This window comes from Pseudorasbora parva, chromosome 6 (genome assembly GCF_024679245.1).
Source record: "Pseudorasbora parva isolate DD20220531a chromosome 6, ASM2467924v1, whole genome shotgun sequence".
NCBI lineage: Eukaryota > Metazoa > Chordata > Actinopteri > Cypriniformes > Gobionidae > Pseudorasbora > Pseudorasbora parva.
The window spans coordinates 13,704,557-13,720,574 of NC_090177.1; the positions used below are offsets into that span (position 1 = coordinate 13,704,557).

At 36.5% G+C, this 16,018-nt stretch overlaps 1 protein-coding gene across 1 annotated transcript; it reads right to left on the bottom strand.

Annotated features, from left to right (window-relative positions):
• Positions 1-2,960: 2,960 nt before the first annotated feature.
• On the bottom strand, positions 2,961-9,970 carry hoxc1a (homeobox C1a). Its single transcript, XM_067447189.1, has 2 exons — positions 9,366-9,970; positions 2,961-4,903 (listed from the first exon to the last, which is right to left on the bottom strand). Exons 1-2 carry the CDS (start codon positions 9,934-9,936, stop codon positions 4,554-4,556), a joined length of 921 nt encoding a protein of 306 aa, XP_067303290.1. The 5' UTR covers positions 9,937-9,970; the 3' UTR covers positions 2,961-4,553.
• Between the last annotated feature and the right edge of the window lie 6,048 nt (positions 9,971-16,018).

Sequence of the window (16,018 nt, forward strand, 5' to 3'; positions counted from 1 at the left end):
GCAAAACCCCCTGAACATAACCTTGACACAGTTTCACCTCGGTAAGCGTCGCCCGTTCTCCGCCTCATTCGGATTCCTAGACCCTGGGCTCCAGTTCTCCCCCTCCCCCTTCTCAGAGAGCGCAATTTCTTAGCTGGCTAGAAGTGCTGAGTGCTGCTGTTTGCTTTGTACACAGAAATTCGCTGAGGCTGTAAGCTGTCCCCAAACATCTGTTCTCGGGAGTCGTAAATGGTAGGAGAAACGAGGGCTAGAAAATGGTCGGCGTGCACGCCCCTGTGCATTATATATATGCAAGGTGCCTTAAGACCTTCCCTCTACCTTCCGCCTTTTATGTGTGTCGTTGACAAGCAAACGAACGAGTGTCAGTTCTTTATTTTACTGCTTGCAATGAAAAAGAACTGATACAATGTCTGTATGTAACGGGGAGTGTGTATGGGATGTGAAGAGGTGTTGGAAGCTGTGTCTCCTTTTGTTAGTGTACTACAGTAACCAGCCATTTTAAGGACCACCCATCAGAATCAGCCGCCATCAGAGGCCGCCACATAAATGGACAAAATGAAGACGACTATATTTTAAAAATAGTCAATTGACATAGCTATATTAAATACATATACATGAATAAAATCATTTTTACCCCTTGTATGTGTATATTATATATATATATATAAAAGCAAAATATCACTCTATATATATATATATATATACATATATATATATATATATATATATATATATATATATATATATATATATATATATATATATATAGAGTGATATTTTGTTTTTTCAATGTTAAGTGGTCTCTTTATTTTTTCCAGAGCTTTATATAAAAAATAAACCCAGATTTACCTAATTATATATAAACTGTAAAATGATATATCACTGTAAAAAAAAAGTGCGTCCTTAATTTAAGTAAAATCAACTTGTATATTTAAGTCATTTCAGCTTAAATTACATTAAACTGACTTTAAAAAAAGTTGAATCGGGATGAATCTTCAAAAAAAATTAACTTATTTGGTGAGTTAAATCAATGTAGAAACATATGTTGAAATAACTTTTTTTTTTTTTACAGTGTGTGTATTGCTTATTTTAAAATGCATAGTCACAGTTATTTTTAATATATAGTGTTCATATTGGAATCTAAACAGCATTGTCTTTTGCATATGACATTGTTTTGCAGTATAGGAATGGTGTGAATTAATGAGGCTAATCATAATTATTATTATTTCCTTTTACTAATTTTATTAGCTGATTAACACATGTAAGCTTATGTAAAATAAAAGGTTATTTAAAGTAAAAACAGTATTTAACTTGTGTTAACTGATTAACACATTCAGTAAGTTGTAAAGGTATAATAAAAGTAACTTTAAAATGTGTGTGGCTGACACTTGTAGCAGATTTTTCTCTGTATTTGCATCTAGAGCCATTGCTCACTCAGACTCAACTTATATTAGGCCTCTAATACATAAAATAACGTATGGCTTTTGTCATCATCCTAAAAGCATGGCTATAAGCCAGGTAATATCGTTTCCTCTCAATTACTGAGTAAAATGCAACAGTGCAGTGAGGATCATACTTGATTCTATCACGTTATCCGTTTCTGCACCCACATGCCATAACGTGGGCATTAAGCCCCTGCATGCGGATGTAACTGAGCTAGAATGCACATCAGTTTGTGAAGGTGAAATCTAATGAGCTATAAGAAAGCTTCCTTCCCGATCGCTACATATTTATGCGTCAAACGTTGCGAGAAAGAATCTACAGCATCGTAAACAAGCCTATGCTTTTATCTCCTAAACCTGGCAACATTAATCCGCATTCACGCCTAAAAGCGCGCAAAAATAATAGTCATATATCTAGTTAATAATATGATTTAAAAATAAAATACTGGGAGGGTTAAGAATTGTCATTGGTCATAAAAAAATAATGATAATCGTCTTGGTTTTACTGTCAGCTTTTAGGTTTTTTTTCTACCTTCAAAAAACTTTGACTATGGATCAAATAGTATAAAGAAAACGTATAGATGAATAAAAGAGTATTATTATTAACTTTATTAAATTGAAACGATAGGCTACGTTAATTATATAATTTTGCACTGCTTCAAATATTTAAATATTTTATCACTTAATGAATGAACTAAGCCACACTGTAACATGAGAACAAACATTTTAGTTGAAAGAAGTTTAAAAACATTAATAATGCAGCCCTTTCTCTGTGAGCCATTGACCGGGTCACTGCTGTCTCGAGGCAAAACAAAGGTCAAGAGGTGAAAGGTGAACTCTGGAGTAACTGCATATATTAGCAGGCTCAGGCATGCGAGGCGTGCTTCGTGCATATAAGGTTCCTAACATGATGAAATTACATGTTTTCAGTGGTAATAACTCAAAAAATATTTAGAACAAGCCTTCTCGAGGAACCCTCATTTTTATTAATTTTATTCGCTGGTATATTGTTTGATTAACGCATCTCTGTTTTAATGCTGTTAAGAGCATTTAATATAATTTAAGAAGACTCGTTTCCATACTTTATCAGATAATTTATCTCTTCCCTAGACTGTAGTTCTTTTGTTAGAGAATTTGCTTTTATATAGAGGGTGTAATATGCCAAAACTATCAAATTAAAATATTTAACAATTGATGTCCAAAACAAAAATTTAATTTTTAAGGTAAAAAATACCTTAAATAGCCTACCTTGATATTGTGAAGAATCTAACTTTTTTCTAGCTTTTTTGTTTTACTGTGCATTATCTTAATTTGAATGATTGCACACTGAAAACAATAAATGAGTGATGCAAATATTCTAATTTTAATGCTGTAAATTATTCAACCCATCAAGGAAAAAAAATCAATTAAAAGTCAATCAGCTTAAATCCACAGCACATCGATAAATCGATCGTGTAATCCCCTCTCTTATGTCCATCGAATGAGCATAGTGACAAAAGAGGAGAAACGGTAGGGCAAATGACTTCTCCAAAACATGTTCAAATGATAAAGTATATCTGATAGATGCACCCCGAGTCTATGCATTCGAAATGTAAAGGAAAACAAATTCACAAGGAGGTCTGGCTTTATTCGTCACCGTTCTTCTGGCGCTCACTGCACTGCTTTGATGCTATATCAGAATGAGGAGTTGGTATCAGAAGGTTCAACCCGTGGCACTCGATTTAACCTCTTCCAGCAATAAATTGGTGAAAATACACGGCTAAGTGGAGGCACTTTGTACGTTGACAGCTTTTCGCCATTATTTAGAAAGACGAGTATCACCGATCATCGTGCGGCGCTCTTTATTTGCAGATAAAAGCACAAGCAGCATGAATATGACAGACACAGTATGCCTGCGAAACAGCAGCAAACCTGTTGAGTGTTTCTAAATGCGCGCAGCCTGCTCTCGTGTGCGCGTTTAAATGTTAAATGTGCATTTTTAGATTTTTTTTAACAGACTAAATCTGTCCGCGTCAGATATGCTCTTGCACATGCATGCACGTTAAGGTTTTATTCCCAAACATAATTACATTTTTAAAATAATAGGCTACTTCAAATATAGCTAGGCCTACATTTTCTCAGATATTCAGTTCGCTGCTTGTTAAAAATAAAGTGATTTTATAGGCTATATGCCTTTTAACCAATCAACACGGGTTTGTTTTAGAGCCAGCAATAATAATCAGATGAGATCAGTGTCAGAAATAATGTTTTCTTTTTATTAAGAAGCAATAATCGACCCCTGGGCATTTTTATCTTTGTAAGGAAATGTTTCGGTTACACTTTATTTTAAGGTGTCACTGTTACCGTGCAATTATATATTTAAGTACTGAGTCATATTGATTAACTACATGTACTTATTATTATAGGGTTATGGGTAGGATTAAGGTTTGGTTGAGGGTTAGTTGCATGTAATTATGCGTAATTGACGGTTATTAAGTAGGCTAGATGACACTGTAAAATAAAGTGTTACCCTACCCATTTTTCTTATCGTATATAAAACATATATGCCTTCTGTGCGTTTTAGTAAAATATTTTAAATGTAGCCTACACTGGCTAGGTCTAGAATATAACGGAATAATATAGGCTTGTAGGCCTATAAAATATAAAATCCAAATAGTTATTTTTTTTCTTCTTGCATTATCCCTCACTTTTTATTTTATTTTAAATTAATGTCCCCTGATTAATTTCTGACTTTGATGAAATGTGTTAATTTTAACGATTCATTTTCTAATATTTAATAACAGCCGCAAATTCATATTGATAAAACATACAGCAATTGAAGCAATTTTAAGATATTAAAAGGATTGGACGACTATAAAGTGCATTTTGATTAATTCATGATTTCTCCGCTTGTCTCAACAGGTGAGAAAACTTCACTTATCACAGAGAGTTCATTTCTTAAACAATATAATTGAGTAGGTAAAGAACTATTTATGCTTATACTCAAATTTCATTTTGGGGTGTGTAAATACATTGTGGTCGTTCAACAGACGTATAATGATATTCACGTGATTGTTAACATTTTAGTGGAGCCTATATAGCAGCCGTTCCATCAATCTTACCCTACCGAAATTATCTTTTGTCAGGAGATGAACAAGTGTCTGTTTTATTCGAGTCCTCATCACAGCCAGGAATCAGGATTAATCCTGGAACGAGGCCTTCCCGCAGCATTTTCTTCTGTTTCATGCGTCTGTTTTGAAACCAGATCTTCACTTGCGCTTCGCTGAGGTGGAGAGTGTTTGCGATCTCTATCCGTCTAGCTCGAGTCAGATATTTGTTGAAATGAAACTCTTTTTCCAGTTCTGTGAGTTGTTTGGTGTTAAAATTAGTTCGCGGGGCTCCACTCGAGGGGTCCTCGTCAGGATCTCGTCCGTGCTCCGTCTTCAGCTCCGGGTCCGAGAATCTCCCCAGTTGTGCCTTGGCTGGAAAGGCAATGCAATAAATATTCATTAAAAACACATAGGTCTTTATAATGTTAAATTCAGCGCTAAACATCCTTGCACATTTTACAACAACAACAACAGCAAAATCATATTTATTTTATAATATCGGATCGAATCAAATGTTAGCTGCAATTGTGTTAAAAAAAAACACGTTAAACACTTTTACCTGCTAATACATTCCGTTATACAACTGATATCTAAAACAGTATTGGCATTTATTAGGGATGCTTTTCAAGCCGCGAACAATTGGAAACTAATTTGATTTAGAAAACATGGCACGATATGAATATAATACTATTTTATTATATCATATATTGCTTATGCACTACGATTTTATATTCATAACACGCCTACCTTATGTGTACAAAAACAGTGCATAGGGTACAATATCCTATTATATTAATATATTGCTCTGTTGTCTTATGATAATTTGAGATTTAAAAATAACTATATATTTAATATATATTTAGACTGATTAAAAGTGAGTTTAACAATGACATTTGAACCAGTTTGTGCATCTGCTTTTAGGAGGAGATGGGAATTTTATGATTTTTGTACAAAAGTAAGAGAGATCAATTAGCTATATGCAATTAAACTCCAAACTGTAATATGACACACACACACACAAAACTTTTTCTTCAATTGATAGGCTACCACTTACATATTTGTGAATAAACATTTTTATTTTTCAAAAGCAGAAATGATATTCGCCAGGTTCCCTGCATGCTGGTTTGTGACTTAAATATTTAGTTTTTGATTGCGTGACTTTAATGGGTCTATGCTAAATAGATTCTGTCTGTTTGCACCACAGACTGTAGGTCAGGGGTCAGATGCACTGTCCATCACAGCCTGTCATAAAAATATTGCAAAGTTCCTGCTATCCATATGACTACTTTGCCTGACCTATAGCCCTGTAAATTAAGTGAAAACAAAGTGCATCTAAATTTGTTTGTTCATTTTTAAATAGCGTTAAATCTGCAGTTTAACCAAGCTAGTCAACTAACCACTGTTTTAATGGAAATCAAAGTCATGTTTTGTTGTTTGCTTGTGTTGTTTGCTTTTGGAAGCACACAGGAAGTTGCACATTCCTTTACGGCACACACACAGTGGGGTCGGATGGGAAAATCCCCTGGAGTGATACAGACGCACTGAGCCCTCACACACTGCTACAGTTGCAAGTGTCTCTCTAACCTCTGTGCCATCTGCACACCATGTGTATGACTTTGTGGGTGTGTGTGTGTCTGTGTCATGTCATTGCAGTCATGGACATACTGTTTGAACACATGCAGGATATACAAAGACAAAAGTCAAATAAATGCACAATGTTTTGGTGGCAATAACAAAAAAAACTATTATCTATCCTTTTGTTATTGCAACTAAAACATTGAAATTTGACATGTTTTTGTATGAGGTCCATGGGAATTTTCGATTAAAACACTTCTTAATAAGCTGAATAAACTCTACATGTCACTAATAGCATCCCTCGCCCTTTATCTTGGAGCACAAACAGTTGATTACACAGTTGATTTTGAGAGCGCTTGGCTCCGATCTTTATCTCGGTCGTGCTGTGCAAATAAAAGTAAACAGAGAGATGAAGAAGAAAAAAAGCAATCCTAGGGTCACCTCTAATATTCACAAGGGACGTTCTAACAATCAGTGCATTTACTGACAAATATGAAGTAATTAAGCAATTTCCTAAGGAAATAAAAAGTGTGCATGAAAACACTGATGAATGAGTTACTGGATAATAGAATTGGCAGTCGCCAGAAGGCATAAAGGAATCAAAACTAAACATTTGAGGAATGACTTGCAAACTTGGAAATGGCCAACCAGCCAGAGGGATGACGTGCCCCACTAAGCCTAAAAGAGAGCAGGGGAATGGGGGGTGGGGGATCGATACAGATTGCCTCGGTCATCTGGGCATCCAGCCCACAGTAATTCAGGTGCTGTCAGGGTATAATTAAAGAATGACGCACGGGGACTATGTGCACTGTACTGGGGGATCCAGTCAGACACTCTGTATAAGCTTTTATTCATGTTGAGTATTGGAAACATTTTAGTGTTGCCCAGTTAGAACAATAACCCTCACAATGCATGGAATCTCTGACTTAAAGGGATAGTTCACCCAAAAATGAAAATCCAACCATTTTTTATGCAGCCGCATGTCATTCCAAACCCATTTGACTTTCTTTCTCCTGCGGAACACAAAAGAAGATACTGTGAAAAATGTCTTGTCAGCCAAATTCAGTGGGGTCCAATGTTCTTCATAATATCTTCTTTTATGTGCAAAAAATGAAAGTCATACAGGCGAACTATCCCTTTAATGTTTTTTCCCTTTAATAATATTCCTTTTCTATTTTTTTTCATAAGTTTATAATGAACTTAAGTAAAGCAGCCGACAATAAACATTGGCCCTACCATTTAACATTTGACTTTGGCTGCTGTGTTGATGTGAGCTCTATCTTAAGCACTTGTTGACAGACCTCTCATATATCATCATACAACAATTTCTCCATAAGGCTTGTGATAAAACCAAGACATTAAGCACAGAGGGAGTGCCAGGACTTATAGTGATCATTTTATACTCCTCTTCACCCAAAAATTAAATCATCATTTACTCAGCTTCATGTCAAACCTGTATGCATGTCTTAATAGAATAAAGAAGTCAATGGGATCCAATGGTTTGGAACACACCATTATTCTAAGTATCATCTTTTGTGGTCCACACAAGAAATACGTGCAAAAGACATGAGGGTGAGTAAATTATGACCAATGTTTTTTGTTGTTGTTGTGTTTTTTTTTTTTTGGGGGGGGGGGGGGGGGGCTATCCCTTTAAGCCTACGTGCTTAAAGAGACAGTGAAGTTCAAACCTAGATAAGAATGAGTGCAAAACGTGGTAGGCTTTTCTATTGGTGCACAGGTGGCAGAAAAACAAAAAGCAAACAAAACAGATAACAAATTATGAACTCCTGGCCTTGCCACCATTCAAGCATTTGGGATTTGATATAGCAGGCCTTTCTATCCTATTTCCTGACCGCAGCTGTTGTTCTTACACTGGGCGATATAGCCCGAAATGACCTTTTCACTGACATATTTGCCTGTGAGTTATTTTAGATCACCAGTGTGGCCTGGCCAGACATTCTTCTCCCTGACAGTCTGGAAACCATATGAATGCTGTATTACTGATTCGTAGGAAATGACAAATCAAACAGGGCTCTTCTTGGTTTTACCATCAACCTATTACATATATTGTGATTTATTGAGGGGGACGAGCGATTCACAATTTAACGCACAGCTCTCACAACAAACATGAAATACTTTGACATAATACAGGTCAAATGTCATTGAGCGTGACATTTTATGAGCACATGTCAAGTAACTCACATTTGAACTGCATTAAACACAGACCTATCCAATCATTACTCTGCTTAAGGATTACATTGAGATTCTGACAGACATTTTCCGACATTTAATATAGAAAATTAATTGCAGCATATAAACATTGGTCTCTATTAAGATTTAGGGCTCTGTCCAGGAAAAGTGTTCCTCTGAAGTTTATTTGGCTCTGAACAGAGAGCTAGGGGGTGCTGGACTCCTTTAAATATGGCCTGGGCTGCTTCTTGTCAATGAGAGCATTTTTAAAGGGATGAACATAGAGAATAGAATGGAATGTGCTATTTATAAAAATGGAGGAATTCTGCCAGGCATGTTGCTGCTGAGGCACCAGAGTTGATCTTATATATTACACTATCCATACATTTTAAAAAGGCTTCTCCATAAAACAAGCAGCCTGATTTGTCAAGCAAGAACTACCTGCCCCTGATGTGTGCCACGACTGCAGAGGATTGGCATCAGGATAAGTTTCATAATCATCTAAATACTTTCACTACTTATATCAAATAATGTCAAATAATCTGATTTCAAATAACATCAAATAACCTGAGCCATATACACCATATATAATGTGTATGGACTCAGATTATTTGACCTCAGCATGTATCATTTAATTTTTTTAATACATAGGCTACATGATGGTTCCACTATTGTTTTTAGGGGAGTATGATATACACGTTTTAGGTGATAATCTTAGCTAAACCCAAAATCTTAATACAGACCTGTTGATGTGGGTGAATTTTAAGTAAGGACTGATTTATAGTGAGGACCACCAAATACATTTTTAACTAAACATTTTTAAATATCTGGCCTTCACATGTATAGCCAAACGTACACACTATAACTCCACCTCCAAATATTAATTTCTGCTTGCTGAAAAGTTTGGATACGCTACTTCTGGGAAAATCTCTTTATAATTTAAAAACCGAATAATAGCGTTATTTTTGAATCACATCACTGGGATTTCAAAGAAAATTGGCCGAGAAAGCAGAGATTTTGGCCACTCGGCGCAGAAAAGTTCGTCGTACTAGAAAACTAGTCAACTTACCTGCGCGGGACTGATTTCTCCTCACTCTCATCCAGTCGAATGTCTTTTCACTTTGCAATGTCTCATTTAACGTGTTTAGAGCCTCGTGTCTGGTGCTATTGTCCTTGACTGGAGGGTGACGCACTGGGCCGTCGCATGTGCGCACAACGAGGTGTGTGTTGTTGACAGGGCCGAGTTCGCAAAGCGCGCCGGAGAATGTTCTTAAAATGTCTGAGGATGGCGAGAAGCCCGTTCTGGAGAGACCCTGCTCACGACAGCTTTGGAAGGAGGGGACTTGGGGTCGGACAGGGTGCACTGGTCTATAGAAATCTTGATTATGGGGGAAGGGGGGTCTGGTCGAGTTAGCTGGACCAGGGTCCTCACAGGGCTTTGAACACGCGCCTGTGGCCGTGGCACTGAGACTCGTGAAATGATACTGAAGAAAATCCGCCTCGGTGTTGTTGACATGTCCCTCCTCTCTGCTTGGGAAGTCAGTAGTAGCTCCGTGGTCCTGATGCAGACGCATTACTCCAGTAGCATGATAGCCCTTGAAAAGTGACGTTGTGTCCCTGAACCCTTGATAAGAATTCATGACTGCATCTCATATATTCCAGATTTTCATTCGAGGCTGGACGCGACAGAAACGCCATCCACAGATGCCACACATAGCGCGCAAAAGGACAGAGGCACAGATCTAGACAGGGACATGCCTTGTAGAAACATTCGATCGGTGATGGATGGGGATGACGTGCCCTCTAACTCTTGGCCAATAGCCGGACATCTCCCTCATCTGAGTGAGCGTTAATTTACCAAAGCAAGCAAGTTTGAATGACTTATTTGACCTGCTAATAAGGTCTTGAGTGTGTGCGCTTGCGCGTGTGCGAAGAGGGGTCAACATCAGTGCTACATTTCATAATGGAGCATATTGATTTGAATCAAAGCGCACTTCATTATGCTGGATGATTTCTAGTGAGAATTTTGCACAAACGTCAAAACATCTGTGAAAAGTCACATTAATATAGATTCTTTGTTCTGTTAATTTCAGATCCAAATCATTTAAAACCTTTTTAATTTCCATACCTGGCTGAGTTTCAAGATTAAGTTACCCTATACAAATATTATTTTGACACACAAGTCTTCATGTTTTTTTTTCTTTTCTTCTGAAGGCCCAGTCCTTATCCACGTTTCAGATTAACACGCACAGAAAATCAATGACTGTTTAGTCAGAATAGCAGCCTTAGCTTACCCGAAGAAGGTCTTAAGCCTGCACTGTCAATAGTTGTTAATGGGAACGCCATGGATCTTGTGGTTCATGGCTATTAAATAAAACGTTCATTTAAACTTTGAAAATAATCTTCGAGACTTTTGTCCTAGGAAACACACGATAACATTTCTCCTTGTGCAATTATAGAATAACTTTTTCCCCGTATAAAACAGATTTGTTCAACGCATACTTTGGAAAAAACTGAAACTCTGCGTAGAATTCTATGGCCACAGGGAATCTAACATAACAGCTGAAATGATGTTAAAAGGGAATCATAAAGTCATTGTATGAGATTTCTGAGTGATTATCTGTGCTCTAAACAGCTGTCGGTGCAGGTCATTCGTCGGTCAGATGATAATTAGCATCTGCCTCCCCTGCAATAATGAACCGCTTCATACAAAAGGTATTTAACCTTTCATTTTAAGATTTTTTTTAAACAAATGACAAGCTAAACTGACAATATCTTTAAATGATTTAATTCTTCCATTATAGTCGTTTCATAACAAATAAAAAGTAAATAAACAGTTGTATTATAGGAAAAGTTTAACCATCGATAAACTTTAATATACACTTGCTGCCTTTTATATATTGCATAAAAAATAACAACAGTATAATTGCTTTTAAAACAACAATTGGATGAGCCTATTGAAATATGTATGGAATATGATAATTTATGTACAAGTATGTTTTTCCCAAAGTTAACCTAAATGTGCGTTTTTTTGTATAACATCTTAATTTACTGGAAATATTTATAAATATGTCCTTATAAGGTCACATTATGCATTTAACGTTAATCGAGTTCGAGTTCGGTTTATTTATAGAGCACATTTAAAAATGGCCAAAGGCCAACCAAAGTGCTGTACAACAGGTTGAAGAAAATTGTACATAAAGTATAAAAGATGAAATAAAAAAATAAAAAACTAAGAAGCAGAGGCAAAGAGATATAGTCACCATATATATATCTACATATCCACATATATACATATACATGCATAAGTAACAACACATACATAAATACCTCAAATAACTACATATTATGCACCAAATGCGAGAGAGAAAAAATGCCTTTTAAGACATGATTTGAACTTAGATAAACTGGAATCAGGACTGTTTGCATGTCTAAAATATTTCATAATATGTGCCTTCCATTATATTTTGTGACATTCCAAAAAGTTTCTCCAAAGTCATAGAGCATTAGACCGATAACACCAGAGATACCCTTTTCAGAGGCTACAACACTCACATCTGTTTAAAAGTGGCAGGCACAGTTCCCTGGTAACAGATGTGGCCTTTACTTTCACACTTGGTCTTTCCCTAGTAAGTGGCTCAACCATTAAAAAGTTTTATTGAGTCAAATGATTTCAACATTGGATCAAGTTCAGAAAATACATGGACAATGCGCAGAAACCACTGGCTTAGCAAATTTTCATCACGTTTACATTTTAGGAGACAGAATATATGCATTGAATCAAATTTATAAAAAATATTTGATATTTATAAAATTTTATTTTTATATTTTTATAAAAGTATCTGTCTGTTTTCCCTAGGTCTAAGAAACGGAAGCAGTTTGGCGTTGCTGATTACATCAGATTAATAATCAGTTTCTGGCAAAATGAGGTGACCATTTTTATTTTTTTTACAATGCATAAAATGTATTTTAGTAAAATAAAATGACAAATGTTAATTAGCAAAGTGAATAAAATAATAAGATGATTATAGATCTAATTGTTATGATAATGCTTGCATTTAAACTTTAACACTATAAACATTTGAACTGCTGCACAGGACAGAAGGAGGAATTTCCACTTATATGACCAATAAAGAGTTTTACTAGGGCTCTGCAGTGATTAAAAAACCATCTCAAATAATCAACAATGTATAACTGTGCACTCACAACCCCAGAGATCTGGTCCCAGCTGCAAGAATAAATGGAATTCTACGGGCAGCAATGCACTGAATGACGGAGTGCAATATATCCCTTCCCTCTGTACATTTGCATGGTACGCTTATCCATCTTCATGTCAGCTGTGGGGTTACCCAGGGTTCACGCGCTAGCTTGTTTCTCTCCTCTCCGCTCAATAAATAAATCTCTGCTGCTCTCTGTTTACGGGCTGAATATAAATTTGTTTGCAGTCGATCGCGGGCCTGTGTGAAGGCATTAGAAATTGTATTTCTGTAATGGGTTTCAGCATGAGGAGGTGGGGATGGGGGCAGGGGGGTGTGGGGTGTGAGGCAGGAGTTGCAGAAGTGTTTGACTGCAGGGTAAGAAAAAAAACAGGTGCGTGCACTGCTCCACCTTAATAAGATTATACACACTTTTTTTATAGTCCAGATAAGATAAATTGGCTCTGGGCTGAATTTACAATGGATTTAAACTGAATTTTAATGTTATTTACTCTCATTTTATAGAGATCAAATATTAAGGGTTTATTCGTTTCTCTTCGTGCCATATGTTTGATTAGTATAAATCATGAGGAAAGCGGTGTTCAACATGCCTCCATGTGTTTTCTACAGACGTCTGACCTCAGTTGAACAGCTCTGGGTAAACAAGTCATCGCAAACGTCCCCCCTCAGTTCCCAACAGCTTGCTTCCCATCAGCACGTGTGTTTTGCCAGGACAGATGACAGGAAATCAGTCTCGGCTCATGTTTGTAATAAGGTGAGGGAACATTCATTTTCCTTATTGACTGGAAAGAGACCAAATAATACCAGCTTGCCACATCCGAGCCGTTTCCGTTCGCATCCTGTCATCTGTAATGTGTGCATATTCAAAGCGAATGACATGCACTGGCCTGGCCAAGCCTCTCTCTGTGAAGTAATTGCATGCATGTTCACCTCTCCCCGACTTTATAACGAGGCTGGTGAAAATACCAGTGTGGCACAGGTTAGGTTTCATCATGATTTGAATGCATCACTCTTCTCAGAGGGGAAGCTCGCTCTGATAACCTGATCTCTCTTTGGTGAGCCTCCCACCAAGCTGTGGGATCTTGGCCATGATGTGGAGGTCATATCATTGGCTGATTTTGACCCCTGACCCCTATGACAGAGCTCTGGAATGATGACTCGTGGCCCTGGTTTAACCCTAGAGGACTGTCGGGCCTAATTATTTCTCATCTTTGAGCCCTGAATATGCCAGGAGTGAGACGTTGCTGACAGGTGACTGTCACCACTGGCGGTAAGGTCATTGCTGTTAATGCAGAGCGGGCCTGTCTCAAATGATTGGTTAAGGGCTGGTAATCTATGCACTTGCATACACCTCTTACTTTATCACTGGGGAACATACCCAAAGCACTCTGGCCTAAAAACTAAGCTTGTGCTACATTCACAATTGAATTAGGAATGCATTTTAATTGAGGTAGCAAAAAAGATGCAACTTGCAATTTGAAGTTAATTTTAAAGAAGTAAAATATTCATATGATTCTAATTTCATCTTGAAAAGCAAAGTTTGTCAAGACAGATCTGAATCTTGAATTGACCGTTTTGAAAATGTTGAAAAAAAGTTGAAAAGACCATTTCGAAGTTTGAATGTTTATAGGCCTTACAGACAGACAGATGGATAGATACATACATACACTGTAAAAAAATATTTAGAAAAAAAGTTACCTGTTTGCCTTAAAATTTTGAGTTCATTGAAATCAAAATTTTGAGTTGATACAATGAAATTTTTTGAGATTTGACAACATTTATTAAAATATTATTAAAAGATTTTGTAAGCATATTGGGTAATTGTATTTCCGATGATGCAGTGAAACATGCCAAATAGTGCTATTTCATGATTTATCAATTTTTTATGTGGTTCAGATACAAGAATATTTTGAGTTTCTATTTATTAAGCAAATTTCCTTCATTGTATCAACTCTGTATCATTGTATCAATTTTATTTCAATAAACTCAAAATTTTAAGGCAACCAGGTTACTTACTTTTTTAAGTTAAACCAACAAAAAACTAACAATTTTTTTACAGTGTATGTACATAGATAGAAAGAAAACAAGAAAGAACAAACAATTTATGATAATAGGGCTGCAGAAAGAAAAATGCAATAACTTATGTAATGCGATATTCAATATGCAATGCAATAAAGCTTTAAGTCTATAAAATATAAATGGTATTTAAATATATATTTAAAAACTTATAAGAATTATTACATGAATTATATAATCAATGGGTGCGTTTACGTGCACGTTCTTAAAGGGTTAGTTCACCCAAAAATAAAATTGATGTCATTAATGACTCACCCCTCACCCGTAAGACCTCTGTTCATAATCAGAACACATTTTAAGATATTTTATATTTTAGTCCCAAAACATATGCAGTCAATGCACACTATACTGTCCATGTCCAGAAAGGGAATAAAAACATCATCAAAGTAGTCCATGTGTGGCATCAGTTAGTTCATTAGAAACTCTTGAAGCATCGAAAATACATTTTGGTCCAAAAATAACAAAAACTACGACTTTATTCAGCATTGTCTTCTCTTCCGCGTTTGTTTTCAATCCTCAAATAAAGATTTAAACGGCCATGAATCAAAGAATCGATCAATGATTCGGATCACCAATGTCACGTGATTTTAGCAGTTTGACACGTGATCCAAACTGCTGAAATCACGTGACATTGACGATCCGAATCATTGATCGATTCACTGATTCATGGCCGTTTGAATCTTTATTTGAGGATTGAAAACAAATGCGGAAGAGAAGACAATGCTGAATAAAGTCGTTATTTTTGGACCAAAATGTATTTTCGATCAACCCACTGATGTCACATATTGACTATTTTGAGGATGTTTTTATTAGCTTTCTGGACATGGACAGTATAGTGTGCATTGACTGCATATGCTCTGGGACTAAAATATAAAATATCTTAAACTGTGTTCTGAAGATGAACGGAGGTCTTACGGGTGTGGAACGACATTAGGGTGAGTCATTGGGTGCGTTTACATGCACGTTCTTAAGCCGATTATGCCTAATAAACCAACAATGGTTGCGTTTACATGCATAAGCTGATTACTAATAACCAGATTTCCCTGTTTACATGCATACACTGACAACGCAAGTAAACCCCTTCAGGCTACATGACTTTATTAATAAACCGGGTTATTTCCTTGTAGTGACGTCAAAAATAATGTCCGTAGAGTTTTTCAAATGTTACGTCAGTTGTGTGTTAAATAAAGCGTGCACCCTGTCAGCAGGAGATTTACGGCTCATATTATCCCTCATGCAGTTATGCAGCGTTTTGACTGAACCTCTTCCAGCCTCTTAAACTCAGAGGACCCTGTACAGGGACGGGAATGACATCATCATGTATATACTTTCCATTTTAAATGTCGGTGGAGGAGCTATGATTTCATATGTGGTACCATTTGAAAGTTTAGAGTCTCTACTTTCTGGAGATATGCATCACTTTGGCATT

Excerpts from the sequence above, each read along its gene's own strand:
- hoxc1a (XM_067447189.1), bottom strand. The coding sequence starts at position 9,936 with ATGAATTCTTATCAAGGGTTCAGGGACACAACGTCACTTTTCAAGGGC. Across the intron at positions 4,904-9,365 it reads GAGAAATCAGTCCCGCGCAG|CCAAGGCACAACTGGGGAGA; the intron begins GTAAGTTGACTA and ends TTGCCTTTCCAG.